The sequence below is a fragment of the Zeugodacus cucurbitae genome, chromosome 5, assembly GCF_028554725.1.
Source record: "Zeugodacus cucurbitae isolate PBARC_wt_2022May chromosome 5, idZeuCucr1.2, whole genome shotgun sequence".
NCBI classification, from domain to species: Eukaryota; Metazoa; Arthropoda; class Insecta; order Diptera; family Tephritidae; genus Zeugodacus; species Zeugodacus cucurbitae.
Genome location: NC_071670.1, coordinates 8,637,455 through 8,656,944, shown reverse-complemented (window position 1 = coordinate 8,656,944; position 19,490 = coordinate 8,637,455). Strand labels below are relative to the sequence as shown.

General features: G+C 36.1%; 1 protein-coding gene across 1 annotated transcript in view; it reads right to left on the bottom strand.

Moving 5' to 3' along the window:
- Positions 1-15,767: 15,767 nt before the first annotated feature.
- LOC105216226 (uncharacterized) overlaps positions 15,768-19,490 on the bottom strand; it is a 65,102-nt gene continuing 61,379 nt past the window's right edge. Inside the window, exons 6-9 of the mRNA XM_054231211.1 lie at positions 18,776-19,456; positions 16,996-17,318; positions 16,707-16,925; positions 15,768-16,630 (exon numbers count right to left, since the gene is read on the bottom strand). Of these exons, the coding sequence (XP_054087186.1) occupies positions 16,235-16,630; positions 16,707-16,925; positions 16,996-17,318; positions 18,776-19,456 (1,619 nt within the window). The 3' untranslated portion in view covers positions 15,768-16,234. The remainder of the gene's footprint in view (positions 16,631-16,706; positions 16,926-16,995; positions 17,319-18,775; positions 19,457-19,490) is intronic.

Here is a 19,490-nt window from a genome sequence, read left to right as displayed (position 1 = left end):
CTCTTCTCTTTCCTTCGCAGTTCGGCGCCAGTTGGAGATTCCAAGTGTAACCAGGTCGCTCTCCACCTGATCCCTCCAACGGAGTGGAGGCCTTCCCCTTCCTCGGCTTCCTGCGGCGGGTACTGCATCGAACACTTTCAGGGCTGGAGTATTTTCGTCCATTCGGACAACATGACCTAGCCAGCGTAGCCGCTGTCTTTTTATTCGCTGAACTATGTCAATGTCGTCGTATAACTCGTATAGCTCATCGTTCCATCGTCTGCGGTATTCGCCATTGCCAATGTTCTGAGGACCATAAATCTAGCGCAAAATTTTCCTCTCGAAAACTCCTAGTGTCGTCTCATCGGATGTTGACATCGTCCAAGCTTCTGCACCATAAAGCAGGACGGGAATGATAAGCGACTTGTAGAGTTTGATTTTGGTTCGTCGAGAGAGGACTTTACTTTTCAATTGCCTACTCAGTCCAAAGTAGCACCTGTTGGCAAGAGTGATTCTGCGCTGGATTTCGAGGCTGACATTGTTGGTGTTGTTGATACTGGTTCCCAGGTATACGAAATTATCTACGACTTCGAAGTTATGACTGTCAACAGTGACGTGGGAGCCAAGACGCCAGTGCGCTGACTGATTGTTTGATGACAGGAGCTATTTCGTCTTGTCCTCATTCACCTCCAGACCCATTCGCTTCGCCTCCTTATCCATGCAGGAAAAAGCAGAAGAAACGGCGCGGTTGTTGCTTCCGATGATATCAATATCATCGGCGTACACCAAGAGCTGTTAGCTCTGCAGCTCGTATTATTTTTTCCAGCATCAGGTTAAAGAAGTCGCACGATAGTGAGTCACCTTGTCTGAAACCTCGTTTGGTATCGAACGGCTCGGAGAGGTCCTTCCCAATCATGACGAAACTTTTGGTGTTGCTCAACGTTAACTTACACAGCCGTATTAGTTTTGCGGGGATATATCAATTGAGGAAGACCCAAATCAGCCTCTCCCACGTCGTTCTCAAGCGGTGGGCATGGCTTCGTCAATAACAAAATATGAGTTATTGGTCAGGCAGCAAACCACCACACGTACTCCATGTGGTGGTCCATGGCATCCCGAAAAAATTACGGTTTAGTGATGTTTATGGGCCGGCGGCGTAATTGGGCCGTACTTCTTCAGTGAAGATTAATATCACTACCGCTCAATGATAATAACCTTTTCACACAGGAGCTAATTGATCAATTAACCCGCCTCTGCTCGATTTACCTTACAATATAAAAATCGATATTATTCTTAATTGAATTTTAATTGACTTGAAAATGAAATGCAATTCTGCGACAAAGACCGTATTTGTAATTATATGTACGTTCTTTGTCTGTGAGTAAAAAATAACTATCAGCTGATGAAACTTACCAACTTCTTATGAAAAACAAAAATGTACAACAGCTGATCGGTTATCGAGTAGCCGGCAGTGGGAACGGCAGATCTGGTTTCTCAGTCAAAATTGTAATTGATCAATTAATTTGGCTATGTGAAAAGACTATAACGGAATATTTTTGGTCGAATTGGATGGTATGGACTTGGACAATATATGGTTCCAATCGGATAGCGCCAGAAGCGATTTATTGACAACCAAGTTTGGTGAACGTGTTATCTCACGAAATGGGCCAGTCTATTGGGCGCCGCGGTCGTGCGATTTGATGTCGTTAAACTATTTCCCGTTGGGCTACATCAAGTCTATGGTCAACCAGCCAGCGACAATTGATGAATTTGAACTTCGTACGAATATCGAACGTGAAATTGCAGCAGTATCGGTCGATTTATACTTGAAAATCATCGAAAATTGGGTTCAACGTCGGGACTTATGTATTCATGTCCATGGCGGCCATTCAAAAGAAATCGAGTTCCATACATAATGGCATTGATATATTTTTAAGTACTTACCAGTTCCTTTATATATTCTTTTACTGGTCTACTCGAGGACTCCGTCCTGAAGAAACATGGATTTAAAATAGAGATAAAGCAATTTCTACCTTGAAAAAGCCCAAAAGTGGTCCCCTCTTGAGGATACTGAGTTGGTTTGACTAGATTTTGAGAAACCCCATCACCAGGGATTTTATACATTTTTTTGGAGGTTTAGTGCTAGAAATCTTCCTGGAGGTTTTAAATTAAGTAAGAAACTAGCTGTATAAGATTTGGTCGATTTCAAAAACATACTGGAGAAACTAAAAGTTGAAAGGGAAAATCTTTAATAGAAAATTTTATTCGATTATACTTTACAAAACCTTCCACTGGGTGCTCACTACCATATGCACGCTTCTCAATTATGCATATGTCTGAACTTAACGGGCACATGTTTTGTATGATTTGTTTGTTTGTCTGTATTGACAGTAAATTATGTTCAACACCAATGCAAACAGGACATGCAAACGTCCGCTAGACTGCACAGACGGCCAGATAGACAACAGCAAAACGGAGCTGATAAACAGGAGGAGTTGCGCATAAAGCCAGCATAAATGCAAGGCGCTTGTGTGCTAGTGGGGCGACGCTGAATCAGCTAGAACCACACGCTTCCGATTGCTGCAATATCAGCGTTGCGCTTTCACAGCATTCAGTCAACCAATTCACATTCATACTATAGCCTTCATATTTTCATTGATTTACACTTGCAGCGCGGCGCTATAACGAATGCATTGGCATAAATAAGGATTTTCATTTTCATTCATTCTCAATGCAGTATTGATGATTTACTATTTATGCTTGGCTAGCCAGTCGGAACGAATCGCAGCGGTGATTGTGCTCAGCAGTAGTAAATATGAAAAGTAATAAGCTTATTTATCGAACATACTACTTATGAGCGTTGCGTAGCTGTGAGCCATTCATTATACAAAGGATAACTATTCATAGATAATAAATTCACGCATTAATAGTTTATGTTAGTGTATGTCAAGGTGGAGAAATTATTTTCATATTTGTGTTGTTGTAATAGTAACAGTAAAAATGGAATCCATGTTCAAACAGTTAAAAAGAAAGCTTAGATATTCAATTTTATTAAGATCTCTCACATATAAAACTAAAATTATTATATTAGATATAGATATAGATATATTAGATTAGATATAGATTATAGATATTATATTACAAATATCTCCCTTCCGCCTTTTTATCTTTTGAATTTCGCGGCTTTGTATAAAGCGCTACAGAGCTCGTATCTGGCAATACTACACATCTTTGAAAGGTCTTAACAAAACCTACAAAACGACGCTTTGCACGATTAGTTTAGATATTGCCTTCAACACTTATAGACAAGTAAACATGGAGTTCACTAACGCCAAAAGTCACGCTATTTTTAAATTTTCCTTCGTAAAAGGCAAATCCGCTAGAGAAACGTTCCGTGAGATTAATGGTATTTTGGACGATGGTACTCTATCATTTCCAACTGCGGAGGAATTGTTTCGACGATTGAGAGCGGGTCATGGATGAGCCAGCCGGCGGAAGACCTGTGACGACGAAAACCGTTCAAATCATGGAAAACATCGAGTTAGACCGGCATGTGGCATCTCGTGGCATCGACCAGGAGATGGGAGTTAGACACCAAACCATTTTAAACCATCTGCAGAAGGCTGGATACACAAAAAAACTTGATGTTTGGGTGCCGCATGATTTGACGCAAAAAAACCTTATGGACCGAATCAAGGCATTTTTGAAGCGAATGCTGACTGGCGGCGAAAAATTGATCACATACCACCATATCGAGCGAAAACGGTCGTGGTCGAAGGACGGTGAATCGTCTCAAACAGTGGCCAAGCTGGGATTGACGGCCAGGAAGGTTTTGCTGTTTGTTTGGTGGGATTGGAAGGGAATCATCCACTATGAGCTGCTCCCATATGACCAGAAATTCGACCGTATACTGCGAAGAACTGGATCGCGATCGACCAGAAGCGTCCAGAATTGGCCAACAGGAAGGGTGTAGTGTTCCACCAGGACAACGACAGACTACACACTTCGTTGATGACTCGTTAGAAGCTACATTAACTCAGATGGGAGGTTTTATCGCATCCACAATATAGCCCAGACATAGCGCCAAGTGATTATCACCTGTTCCTGTCCATGGCGAACGCCCTTGGTGGTGTAAAATTGAACTCAAAAGAGGCTTGTGAAAAGTAGCTGTCAGAGTACTTCGCAAATAAAGAAGTTGCCGTCTAGTTGGAAACGGATTATCGAACGAAACGGCGCATATTTGAACTAAATCCGATCACTGTAACACTCTTTATAAAGCATTGAATAAAGAGCAAAAAAAGGGGAAGGTAGATATTTGCCAATTTAATATTTTGTATATAGACACCTATCATTGACTAATTTGAACCGGCTTTGACGGGATCTCACACGTATCCTTCAAAATGGGAACAAACTTGACCCCACGTGACCTCCCAAAATGTAAACAAACTTGAGCTGTAATGGCTCCTCAAACTGAATACAAACTCGACCTTAGGTGACCCGTCAAATTATAAACAAACCTAATATTACTTGACCCTCCAAAATGTAAACAAACCTTTGCCCGGGATCAATGACCTCCAACGGATTTGTTTCCATTTTGAGGCCGGGATTTGTGTTCTTTAGTCGAAGTCAATAACTAATGGCGGTGGTTTCTTTACATTTTTAAGGGGTCAATGACAATGAGGTTTGTTTACATTTCGAAAAATCACATGAGATGAAGTTTGTTCACATTTTGTGAAAGGGGAGGTCACTTTAGAAGGATCACATGAGGTCAGGTTTGTTCACAATGTCAGAGGTCACATGAGGTTAGATTTGTTTGTATTTTAAGGGATCACGGAAGTTTAATTATTTAGACAAAGGATCGCGTCAGTTCAGTTGATGCAGTGAAAGAAATTAGTCAATAAATTACCCCAGCTTCATATTCCGAAAATAATAAAATTAATTAAAACTTCACCTCTATACTATATCCACTCTCACATGTCATCTCTTTCACACTCATTTTGTATAATAAAAATATAAAAAAATTCCTATAATATACGGAACTCTCGTTGATGCCATCATAAATCACAGCATACTCGTTGGCAGCGTTAAATCACTATTCATTAGTCTTTCATGGCTTTTCCAGTTTATGTGCGCGTTAATTTTAAAGCCTTTTTATCTGAATGTTACTCATACGCCATGTGTTTTAGTGGCTATGGAGGTTTATTATAGTTGCTGGTGGATTTTATTAATACTCACTGTCAGACACATGCAAGTCATAAAAACGTATATGAGTTTTAAATAAGAGATATTATCTAGAAAAAACAGCTGAAGTCACGAGCTTAGCTAGAGCCTTCAATATTTGTACTGGTTCAAAGACTACCCAATGATAACTTCATATGTATATGTAGAGCAGCCGTTAGAGAGGCGAATATGTCAACTACCATCAAAAAGAATTTTAAAACAGAATATTATTTCGAATTTAATTTTAAAGAATTTTTGCCAGGATTTTTATTTTCTATATTCGTGTTACCTTCAACTGTCTGCAAAGTACATCCGTATTTTTCAACATACTTACATATGTGTGTAAATCTATTTCTATGCTGCAATATTTCTCGCTTTTGCTGGCACTTTCAATTTTTTCGCCAATGTTCTACGACCTTGCGGCTACATTGGCCCACTCAGTTCAATTGAGTTCGATAGTTTTAGTTTTGTTTCAAAGCATAGTGATGACTGGCAACTGAGTGCAATGTACATGTATGTATATATGATGTATTTGCGTGTATTTGGTGCCCAAGTTTCATGGTTGGATCGAGGCCAAATATGAGTATTTTATGTCAACGATGAATTTATGAACCAATGAAGTTAGAAAAACGCAAAAAAAATATATATGGATATGGCTAAAAGGTTATGAAGGAAGGCGAGACAAAAAATGGCCAAAAAAATTTAAAACAAATACATACCAAAGAGATAGCAAAAATTCCCTTTTTTTCATATTTTTATGAAATATTTCATGCTAGAAATTCTCAGTGATAAATTTGTGTTTTTTAGATTTTAAATTCTCAACTCTTGCAACAGCGTTAAATTTATATTTTTCTTTCTTTTCTCTTCAACCGATTTCTATGCAAATTTTCTATATTTGGTTAGTATGATTTTTTAAAGAAAACAGTTCACATGCTTTGAGCTTGCGCTAGATATTCAAGCTGAGTAAATATTGATGTTGCATAGTTAAAATATCTACATATGTGTGAGCAAGCAAGCAAAACCGTGTGAAAAATCGAGTGCTACTGTGGATAGCTGGCTTGGAAAAATATGATTTTGTTGGAAAATTCATTCAACTGAAATGTTTAAATATTTGGAATTAGAATTTGCCTTTTAAATTTTAAAATTAAAAACTGAAAAAATTAAATTTACCAATTTTTATTCTTAAATAATCTCAAAAATGCAAAAAAAAAATTATTTCAACATTAAACATTTTTTAATTATAATTTTTTTATATATTAAAAATTAGATTTTAATCGGAAATTGAAGTATATATTTAATAAATTTTTCATTATTATTTTTTTTTTTTATTATAATTTTATAATTTTTTATATACAATTTTATATTTGGGGTGTGGAGCGGGTCGTCTTCTAGTGATGCATCCTGGGTAACGCTAAATGACCTGCGGCCTCCACGGCCTTTTTGAAGCTCCTCCTTTGAAATGTTTGATTGGATTTGGTTGTTACCTGGGCTGGTGGTCGTGGTATTCCGACCGTATGTGAGTATGTAGGGGTGGGTTAATGCCAAGGCTGCCTCCGTCCCGTTAAAGCCTTGGCAGGCCGCGGAGTACGTTCCTCCCCCGTCATCATTGAGTTGATGTGGTAGGTGTAGGTTGAGAATACTCCCTCTTTACGCTGGTCGACTCTGAACACATTGCCCCATAAGAGCACCATTTTAAAGACGACTACCTTCCGGGAAATGGATAGCGGCTCTGAGTGGGGACCCTATTAAATAATGAACTGCAAACCTACAAAAACAAAAACGGAAGAGGGAGATGGAAAGTCGGAACCAACTTTTAAAACGGACAGTGTCCCTGTGTGAACCTCCCGGGTTCACTACCGCCGGCGACGGAACCGTCTGCCGCGAAAGACGGTCACAAGACAAACCCGTAAAGGGCAATAAGTTAGGCGCTGTCGGGAGGAGCCTGCCGAAAACAGCGGTGGTGCGAGGCGAAGTCGCCAGCACTAGTAAAGGAACCTCTGTTAAGCTCACAGGGGTCCCGTGTCCCGGAGCAAACGCTAGGAGGCAGGTGTCGGCGTCCAAAAAGTTGAAGTCGTCTGAGCAGCATGCAAGCACACTAGAGTGGGCTAGGGACGTGCTTAGCGACGGTGGCGATGGTAAACCGGTGGGATTGGGTGAAATGCATCAAACAGTTTAAATGGTATTTTTAATAGGGTTGCCCCATATATGAAGTATTAAAATGTTGGTATCAAACTACGGAGGTTTAAAATTAAAAATATTTCCGTAAGGGTTCCCACCTGTTTCATATTAATTATTTAATATTATTATACTGAAGAGAATTGAGAAAGTTGAAAGATGGAAATTTTTATATTTTGGTAACCCGTCTAACCATATGCTTGAAATTCTAAAAATAAAATTTCAGTTTCAATCGGTTGTAAAAGGCTTAAAGTTCTGAAAATACGATCATCTGAAATAAATTTAAGTAAATCTTATTCGAATAGACGAAAATTTTAGATGTGAAATATGGTATCCTTAAAAAATAATATTTACTTTTCTATTGATTTTTTATTTTTCACAAATAATATTTTTAATTTTTTACTGAATTTTTATTGAATTTTTTTTTTTTATTTATTTATTTTTAATTGCTATTTTATTTTTTTTTTTTAATTTTTATTATTTTTTTTTTTAATTTTTATTATTTTTTTTTTAATTTTTATTTTTTTTGTATTTTTTTTTTAATTTGTATTTTGGTTTTGTATTTTTTTTTTAATTTGTATTTTGGTTTTGTATTTTTTTGCCGTATTTGACTTTTTTCTTTTTTTTTCTTTTTTTATTTTTATTTCTTTTTACCTGGTTTTATTTTCTTTATTTTCAAAATTAAATTTCTACAATCCTATTTCAATTCTTTCTTTTGCTCTTTCACTTTGCAATCAAACTTTTTACAACCGACAACAACTGAATCTTTAAATAATTTCCATGAATGCATGAACACGTCTGCAACTACTTAAAATTTACTACCCATTTGACATCAAACTATAAATCGTCGCAAACTAGTTGGCATTGACTTCGACTTTGCGACTTTACTACTGTCTCGCATAAACAGGAACGTACGAGTACTTGCGCTATATTTCTTTAGCATTTGCACATTTATCAAATAACTGTACTCGACTTTAATACATAAAAACATATGTATGTCTACATATTTTTCCATTTACTTTTTATGCGCATTTAAAATTTTTACGCTGCATAAATTCTAATTGGTTGCCCTTAACGATACGCTTTACAGCCAAGCAGACAGCTTGCCCCGCACCTGCGGCACTATTAATAAGCAAATGAAAAAATCGTAGCGAGAGGAGCCAGCCTCACACTCCAAAGCTCTCTCTCTCGTGCCACGCCGCATCATATCTCAAAGTCATAAAAAACTAAAAGCTGTGCGAAATTTTATTGCATTACACTTAAAAATATGTTTCGCCAAGCTTAATTGCATCCGTCAGTTTGATGGGGAAGCACGCTGTGTGGCGAAGTGGTTTTGAGGTTATGAAAAAATTTAGTGGAAAATACATGAATACGGTAGAAAGGAGAAAAATAACTTCAAAAGAATTGGAATGAGATGCATTGAGAGAGCTTGCAAAGATAGCAAATCACAGTTTGTAAAGATAATGAGAATACTAAATAATAAGTGCATGCCATTTATGGCCATAAGATATGGTAAATAAAAAATGGATTTATTTTTAATGACTATAAATTTGCAGTATTTGCAAATTAATGATTGAAAAATTCATGGCAAGCGGTAGTTATGATATCGAGTGAGTGGTAATATTAATGGCAAGCGCAAGAGTAGTGAATTTAATATTTTAGGTTAGTATTTTCAAAATGAAAGCTCAGTAGAACTGTTTAAAAATTAGAAATAAACTGAAAGCTCTTAAAAGTTCATTTTTGTCGTCAAACTTTTATTGTACCAATTATCATTTAAAGTTAGAGAAAATTTGTGAAAGCTTTATGAAAGCTCAACAGAACTGATTAAAAGAGAAGAGTGAACCGCTAACTCTGAGAAGTTCCTTTAATCAAAACTTTAATCATACTATTTATGATTTAAAGAAATTTGGTGAAAGCTTCATGAAGGCTCAGTACAACTGTTTAAAAGTTAAGAGTGAAACGCATGCTCTGAAAAGTTTCTTTTTTAGCGTCAATCTTTCATTATACCAATTAAAATTGAAAGTTAAAGAAGCTCGGTGAAAGCTTTATGTAAGCTCAGTAGAACTGTTTAAAAGTTAAGAGTGAACCGAAAGCTCTTGAAAGTTCCTTTCTTATCGTCAAACTTTATTGATACCAAGTGATTTAAAGTTGGAGAAAGTTTGTGAAAGCTTTATGAAAGCTCAGTACAACTCTTTGGAAGTTAAGATTGAACTGAAAGCTCTATAAAGTTTTTTTCCTATCGTCAAAAATTAATTATAATAATTATGATTTTTAATTAGAGAAGCACTGTGAAAGGTTTATGAAAGCTCAATGCAACTGTTTAAAAATTAAGAGTAAACCGAAAGCTCTTGAAAGTTCCTTTCTTATAATCCAACTTTAATTATACTAAATATGATTTAAAGTTATAGCAACTTGGTGAAAGCTTTATGAAAGTTCAGTACAACTGTTTAAAAGTTAAGATTGAACTGGAAGCTCTATAAAGTCCCTTTCTTATCGTCAAACATCAATTATACTATTTATGATTTTTAATTATAGAAGCACTGTGAAAGCTTTATAAAAGCTCATTGCAATTTACCAAATGTTAAGATTTTAAATGTTTGTAAAGTTTCTTTCTTAGCGTCAAACTTTATTGATACCAAATATGATTTAAAGTTGGAGAAGGAATGTGAATGCTTTATAAAAGCTCAGTAGAACTGTTTAAAATTTAAGAGTGAACCGAAAGCTTAGATTATACTAATTATGATTTTTAATTACAGAAGCACTGAAAGCTTTATGAAAGTTCAGTTCCACTTACTAAAAGTTAAGATTAAGCTGAAAGGTCTGTAAAGTTATTCTATTATAATTTACTAAAAGTTAAGATTGAGCTGAAAACTCTGTAAAGTTATTTTCTTATGGTCAAACTTTAATTATACGATTACTAATTATGATTTAAAGTTAAAGAATCTCCCTAAAAGCTTTTTAAACTCCAAAAATTTTTTTTGGGAATTATTTATTTAATAATCCAGTGAATGCAACCACATATGTGAAGCTCTATGAAAATTCAGTTGAAATCCATAATTTGTTATTCGAGTTTGCAAATTTACCAGGCGAGTGATATTCAGCTCTATGAAATGAATTCTATATGAAAGCTTGGTTAGGTTCTATTATTACTTATGTGATCCTAGCAAATTAACAAATTGTTTTGGGGCATGGAATGAGTGGAACTATCTGATTTTAGTTGAAATTAGTCGTCGTAAAATTTGTCTCAATTATTATGGTTATATGAAGATTTAATTAACGGTAATAAACCCAAAAACCTAATAATGAAGATCTTAAAAAAAAGAGATCTGCGTTAATTCAACTATTTTACTATTCTTTCTACTACCTTTTAATAATTATTTGGTATATTATTAATAGGTTTACTTCAAATACTTCTAACTTAAGCAAAACTATAATATTTTAGTAGGACTTAATCGTTTTTCTTTTTTGATACTTTATCTACTACACTTTCTACTACCTTTCTATTACTTTTTTAATATATTTTATACTACATCATATTCTATATATTTATTTCAAATTAAAATTATTTTTTTTAAATTTTTCTTCTGCTATACTGCTTTTTATTATACTTTTTTCCCTCGACTTCAATAATTCATATGCTTTTTACACTCCTGTGAAATTTTAAATTATAACACTCTACTACTTTTTCATAACATTTTTTTATACATTATGCTTTATACGACCTTTGAAAAATATTTGTAACACTTTAAAGTGTTGCCACATGTAGCTCTCTTTTGAGAGCTGTCAGTTTATAACTCCGAAATTTTTCATTTAATTTGTAACAAGTTACTTACCACTTTGCACTAAACTTTTTGTCCACAACAACTGCCCATTTTTTCTACTTTTCCTCAACTTTTTTAAACTCAATTACTGTTAGTTTGCTACCAAGTTTTATTGTCACTACTTATTTCAGTTTATTTTGGTTTGACACACTTAGTAAAGTGGGGTTAGCCGGCAGAATAACCGTTAATGGACTTGAGCAACAGTTTTTTCTTCAATTTTATTTATTTTTTTTTTTTATTATTTAAGTTGGCTGCCATGTAGGTTCATTGTCCGCTTTACTACCTTCGTCTAGAGCATCTCGTTAGCTACACGTGGCTTTTGTTTAATGAAGCATTTCATTTTTACGGTTTTTGAACGTTTGCGGAAAGCTGCTTGCTGTGGTGGCAATGACACGTAACTTAGACCACATTTACGCTTCATTTGTTCTTTGGTTTTGTGTTTATTGGGTCAGAATTTTGTGTGTTTGGTATGTCACTAAAAGTGTTTAATTTACCTGTATAGGTTTGAAGACCGCAAGAATTTAAAATTTTAAAAGCACTTGCGAGGACAAAAGAAATGTATTCTCTGGTTTTTATTTATCCTTTTACTATACTTTTACTACTTTCGAAATATTTTTCGTTTATTGATTTTAGATAAACCAATAATGAGTTATGCCGTCCACAGCACAAGCACAGCAACTTACCAACGGCTTAATTTTCGTAATTTTCACAAAATACTTTTAAATGTGTATATTTGATTTGCTGAACTATATTATTGCATATATTAAAAACAAATGTTAAAACATAAGTTTTTCTACCTCTAATACCCACCTAACCCCCTAAACTCTGACAATAGCACTAATCATTGATTAGTTTTTATAGAGAAGGAGAGTATTCGAAAGTTATTTTTTTCCTGATCAAAAAATCAGACTTATTGCTAACGTCTAACTTGGAACCTCGTTTGGTATCAAACAAACCGAAGAGATGCTTCCTATTCTGGCTTTACGGCTTAAAATAACAGAATTCAAAGAGATCTTACCAAATAACTGGATTTACTCAACGTTATTTTACACTGCCGATTAAGTTTTGTGGAGAAAGGCATCTCCTGCTCTTCAAAAAGTCGAAAAACAGTTCCTGAGGTATACTGATCTACAGCCATCACTTTTTCTCAGGATCTGATGAACATCGAGTCAAAAATATATATAATTATCATGTCGTTTGAAGGTGTCTGGATTGAGGATTTCTACATCATTCGTTTATCCCTGAATTCGATGGATGATTTCTCTGGGAATTTGAATTTAACGATTACGAAATGATTACAAAGTTATTAAAGCTTTCACAGTAAAGGTGGAGCTTCATGAGCAGTCGGTTTTTACACCCTGGATGACTTTGTACGTGCTTAAAATTATGTATTGTTGGGATTTTTTTTTCGAAAATGCAATTCAATTTGTTGCTTTTTTATAAGAGTTACATAGTTAATGGATTTTCCGCTCCCTAATGGTATTACCATTTCTTTTCATAACATTAACTCGCATAAAGTAGAATTTACATTATAGGTGTATTGACTCTGTCTGAGCTATGAGTTTGTCACCAGAAATAAGCGACTTCACTTCTACTGGGTGCCAGGACGAAAGGGCATAGAGGGATTACCAAAAGAGGCATAAAACTGTCATCTGAAAGCATGATCGTCGTATCTAGACAGAAACATGGTGAAAAAGTTCAAAGCGCGCTGGAAGTCTCTACCGCGATGTAAAACCGAAAAAGTTATGTGCAAAGCGGTAGATCAGAAGTAAGTAAGTAGAGATTTCAACTGACACTCGATAGAAGGAAATGTAGGAACATAGTCGGCATACTTACTGGTCACTGTCTGGTGACGGCGCACGCTTACAAGATGGGGCTGATAGAACGCGAAGACTGCAGGAAATGTCAAGAGCAAGGTAACAGAGAATCAATGGAGCATCGCTTGTGTGCTTGTTCTACATTATCAAGACAACGGTTTCAGCATTTAGGAGCTCCACAGTGCGATAACCTGAAAGAGATTTCGTTAGTGTAACCACATAACTTTTTGAAATTCGCATCATGCGCAGGCGTCCTAAAGGATGACTACTCTTCATTAACTTTGTGACGGTATTCCATCTTGTATCTTAGGTCTACAACTTCCGCCGTTTTTTTTGGAAATTTAAGGTTTTTTTTTTGTATAAAAACGGTTACAAATGTCGATGAGCCTCAGCCACACTTTTCTTGGAATTAAAAAAGAAAAGCAAAATTTCCCGCAAATGTCGAGAATTCGGCTCAAAAAGTGACATTTTCAGTTGAGAATAAGTTTGGGATGCAAACAGATCTCTACAAATATTTTGTTGGGTTAATGTTGACACAAATGTCCAAGATCGATATAAAACGTTTTAATCGACCAGTGCACCAATGGGAATTTGCCCGACTTCATGGTATTTAGTCATTTTATCAAAGTTTAAATATTTGGGTTTTTTTATGTAAACATATTAAAAACACATGGCTCCATTTGACTTCATACCAAAAATGTTAATTAACAGTGCACTGTTAAGGCTATGCACTGTTAAATTCAGCTGTTGCAGCCCAAAAGCACGTGGTTGAGAAGAGGCAGTTTTTGGTTAGCTATTTTGAAAGTGCGATACTTAAAAGTTAAACAAGTTATTAATTCAATTTATGATGGAAAACAATCATTCTGGTTTCTATTATTTGTTGTGTGTACTAATATTTTGATATGTGCCTGTCTTACTAATATTTAGCCAATTTTGAAACAGGCCTAAAAGGTAATTTTTTGGAAAAAATTATTGGAAAATTAAAAAATTAATTCTTGATTTTCTTTCGAGCGAAATAAGTAGAAACATTGATGTTGTAAAACACAACAACTATTTGAAAAAGAAAAGCAGTTTATTTTGCATAAATATAAATGGTAAATGGAAGATATGCAAGAGAAACAAAAAATATTTTGAGAAGAAGTATGCAAATTGACTGCAAAGTGCAATAAAACTTTGTTTCTCTGAATCGAATCAAATCGAGAAACGTCAAATTGGACGCCCGAAATTGGCTTATTCGATTAAAGGAGAAGAAGCACAGAGCAAAGAAGCTGCAGCTCTATCTAAATCACACGGATGCAACGTCTCCTTGTTAATTCAAACAGCCAGTAAAGCTGCCCGAACTCAGGGCCTCATTGATCTTTCTGTAGTCCTTAATACTCTTGCAATTAGTCCGGAAAAGGCAAAGGACATAAGGGAGATGTTTTGGGAGAGGCTAGGCTTAAGGGTCGATAAGCCAAAACAAAATGGATCTGGCAATACAAACAATGGAAACACGGCACGGCGAGCATTTACCAATTTTGAAACATTTGCAGAAGTTACCGGAGTTGATAAAGAAATAATTCGGAACTTAAGAGTTATATTAATTTGCTTGTTTTCTCAACTGCCGATTGATTTGGAGACATTTGAACAATTTTGTTTTAAAACTGGGGAACAAATTGTGGATTGTTATCCATGGTTGCCAATGACGGCAACTGTTCACAAAATAATTGTCCATTCAAGGCAAATTATGGAAAATACTATACTTCCCTTTGGATATTTCGGAGAAGAAGCACGCAACAAAATTTATAAAGCAGATAGACTGCATCACGCACGGAAGCATAGTCGTGTTAATAATTTCATGGATATTTTCAACAGAGCCTTAGATACTTCTGATCCTGTCATTTCTTCAACAAACCTTATGAAGCGAATTCGGAAGCATAAAAGTATGGAACTTCCTTCAGAAGTTTTAAGCCTTTTATTGTGCAATTTTGAAGGCCAGGATCAAATTGAAGAAATTAGAGATGAAATTGACGATTTTTATTTTATGTCTGACGAAGACCTTGAGAATGAAAATATTTCTTGAACTTATTATTGTATTATTTGGTTGTCACTTTATCAACTTTTCTATATGAAATAAAGAAAATTGTTTCTCGTCCTGGGAGGGCGGAACCACGCCCATTTATACAACAACTATTTCCAACAGAGTCCATATCAATAATAAAAAAAAACCGTTTTGAAAAATCTTATTTATTTACAAAGTTTTTGATTAATTTATCCAAATGGGAGGGCGGAACGACGCACATTTTACCAAAAACTATTTCCAACGATCTCCATAATGCTAATATAAAAAACCGTTTCAAAAAAATCTTATTTAATAACAATATATTGTCAGGGAAGGGGCGGAGTCACGCCCATTTTTCTAAAAACATTCCTATCGGTGTCTATAACAATAATAAAAAAACCGTTTCGAAAAATCTTACTTTGTTTAAAAGTTATTAATTAATACCATGAAATCGGCCAAATTCCCCATAGTGCAGTGCTTGACCCAGAGATATCTATTGTAAAGCGACGGAAGCAAAGTTGTAGACCTAATATTTTTTTCTCAGTGTACTGTTCCCTATTTTCTCTCCAGTGGTGGTGGTCAATCGCTCTCTCTAATTCAATAACAAGTTCCATTTAGTTCTGTTTATATAGTTTTCTTTATATTATACATATTTATTATAAATATTTAAAATATTTTTTATAAACATAATATTTTTTGATAATTTTAACGAATATATTACTAATGAAAATAATTAAAAATACAAATTTTTGACTCATTCGCTTAAAAATGTAATTAATTACAAGTAATCTAATCGCTTAACTTAAATACAATACTTAACCAGCGCGACAAATATTTGCATTTAGAAATATATATATTTATATAACTGTATATATGTGTGTGTATGTATAGCGTCACTTATGCACTTCATAAACTTAATTAATTAACTGGCGCACGCCAAGCAATTTACTTAATTAACACGTTTAATTAATAAATACGCTACAAACTAATTTAAATTACATTAAAATTAACAAATTCAATTTGCGCAAACGTCGCACACATCAACAACAACAATAATAATTAACACACAATTTTAACTAAGTAGAATACAATCGGCATTCGCACGATACGAAGCACCACGAGCACTAGCTACAAACGAGCGCATACATAACTGTTTGCGCTCGCTTTCGCTCTCTCAACAATCACTTGACGACTATTGACGCTGCTGTCGGCCGATAACGGCGACTACCATTCACCGAATGTGTGCCATGCGTACTCGTATAGAGACTCGTACTCGCCGTCGTGTTACGTGCATGCGCACGATACTTATAGCCTGTGATGAGTTCACGTACCGTTTTGCGATATTTATCCGAGAGCACACAATATAAGAAAAAATTCGCTGCCGCATTGATGGCAGCGAGAAAATTGAAAATATTACCAATAATCGCTTGTAAATTGCCATCGATATGGACATTCTCCGAAACGATTAAATATATCGCCCAAGGCAGTTGACAAATTATGAAGAGTAAAACGACAGCGATCAACGTAACGGTGATGCGATTCTCCTGCGAAACGGATGATGTGTGTGATTTGCGTTGCTGTTGGCGACGTTGTTGTTTGACAGAGCAGGAAATTAAAAATCTTTCGTATTCGTATGAATTTCAATATACTCACCCCTTTGCCGCTCATACGCGAGCGTCGTATACTGTTCGCATTTGTCATTTCGCCGCGTAAATTCTTCGAGCGTCGCACCAACATTATCAGGAAGCAATTGAAGGTGCCCAACAGGCATAACGGTATTAAAACGAATACGAATAAGGTGAAAAAATACCAGAGGCGTGTATAGAGCGCATTCTCGCCCAAGCTCGATTGGCTGTTCTTATAGTAGAATACCTAAATTGGCATATTGGAAATCATAAAAAATTATTACAAAGTGAAATCAACACAATTTCCTCGTACTCACTTCCTCGCAATAATCCGTTATGTTGAAGAAAACCGTTTCGCCATCTTGCATACCATGTGTCGACTGTGCATTAGCGGCCCAACCAGCGACTCCGCTTAATTTAGCAGTGTGTTGCCTTTGCTCTGATATTCTATCTGCATCGTCTATTGCCTGTTCATCTTCGTCTGCGTTCTCTGTAGACGGCGTTGCTGCACTCACTAAGAATTCGGTTTCCAATACCAGATCGGAACGACTAGCCAGTGAATAGTAGTTGGACATAGTTCGAGGAATGTGTGTATTAGATGCCGCTGAGAGTGCTCTCTTCAAAACCGAACCTCGCGAGGCTAAATGGAGAATTATTAAATTGATAAAGTAAAAAAATAGAAAGGGTACTAGTAGAACAACTGGAGGTCTTACAACAAACTGAGAATCTAAATCGGGGTGGACTGTATTGTCTAAGACTCAACCCACACCGAATTAGTCAAAAACGTATTTGACTGATAAGACACAAAATCGTATTTTGCTCTAATCCACAACAAGCGAACATGGGTTTTTTTGTCTCTTCTTGTTCGGTGTGGGTTGTCACATATGAAGCTATGGGATGTTGTTTTATCAGACAAGAAAAGTCGTCTTGATTAATCCGGTGTAGGTTGAACCTAAATTAAACTAAGGCCAGCAGTTCAATCCTACGATTGTAAAAATATATTTTCAGAAGAATATACATTTTAATATCTTCTTGTTTGAACTCATCAATCGAGAAATTATTCCATATTCCTACATTAAAAATATTACTCATATACTTACTCACCAGATCCATGAGTAACTTTTCAGAGTCGGCAGTCGTATTCAAATAACTGTTTATGACAAACCGAACCACCGTTATTGGAGCCTTAGTTCTAGACTTTAAGATTTAAACTTTGGTACAGCAAAAATTTTAAGGGCGAGACTTCTGGAAGATCAAAAATAGACACTAGACGTGGAGATCATATGGAATAAAGAGCTTTAGTCTCGTAAATAGACTACTCGAGATTGGAAGCATCAAGTTATTTCTACATATGTATGTGTCTGAGACCATAATAATCTCTAAACCGGCATATCGTGCTAAAATTACAACAGACGAAGTATTCACTGAACTTACATAAAAGAAGCCAGAAACTCTCGTAAATAGACTACTCGAGATTGGAAGCATCAAAATTTAGGAGTTATTTCCACTTATCTATGTGTCTGAGACCATAATAATAAAGTATTCCCTTAACTTACAGAAAAGAAGCCAGAAACTCTCAAATTTCCCACAATTTAATACTGGGCACTTTCAGTTCCTTCGCTATTGCAGAATCATTGAGACCATTAATCTGTATCAATTCCTCTGATATCATTGAGATCTTATAAAACCTGACTTTACTTTAGCTGAGTTAGAATGAGAGGAAACTCATATTTAAGTCTAACCGCTTTGAAGTAAGGGGGCTATAGGGTGAATAGTGGAGATCAAAGTTTATGTACCTATGATTAACTGGTTAAAGAGTTGTTAAACGAACAAAATTTGTAAATCCCTGTTCTGCCTTAAATTTACAACTGTTTCACCCTCGGTACCATAGGTGTTCCACAAGTTCATACTCTCAATTTACGACACAATCGTTTTTCTGCATTCAAGCGTAAAAAAGCCACGCTTTAAGCGCTCGTCGCAACCTTTCCGCATTCAATTCCTGCACAACACATTTATACACTTCACATCCAACTACCTCGAACCAACCAACCAATCTCATACCTTACACTACAGTCCCAAAGTGCCCATATTACTCACCTTTCACTTGCGTGGCAGTCGGTGTGACTGCTGATGCTTCTGCTGCAGCCAGCGCGGACCATTCATGCGTTGCCGGCAATGACGCTGTAGTTGTTCGTGCGTTTGGTAAAGGTGCAACTAAAGAGAGTGGTGTCTGTGTTGCGGTGGTCGCTGCCTTGTTCGGCTCCGGCTTCACGGTACGTTTCAATCTACGCAATATTACATCCGGTTTAGACTTCCAAGCGTTACTCTGCGTCTCGCCAACATCACTGCTGCTGCTGCTGCTGTCCAAATTGTCCTTTCTGTTCACTACTGCCCCAATTGCTGAGTCCACAGCAGCCCGTGTCTGCCAGTGATGAGCTGTGTGCGCTGTGCGCTCATCCGCAGCAGACTCACCGCTGCCTTCGAAATCGATATGTGGCGCTGTTGTTGTCGTTGTCGATTTCGGCAATGACATATAGTGTTGCAACGGTAAATGTTGTACGTCATCTTGTTTTCTCGTGCGTCCTACTTCTGCTTGCTGTTGTTGTTGTTGTCGTACACTTTCGTTGTAATTCAGTTGTAGCAATGTTAGACGCTCTGGCGCATTCGCTTGTGTTTTATTACACGCAACACCATGGATATCAATTGATTTCTTAGCGATGCTATACTGATGTTCGAAAGCTGTCGAAATTGTGGAGAAGAGGCAGAAGAGCACGACTCCTGGATTTTTTTTCACCCAAGTTAGGTGCATGCA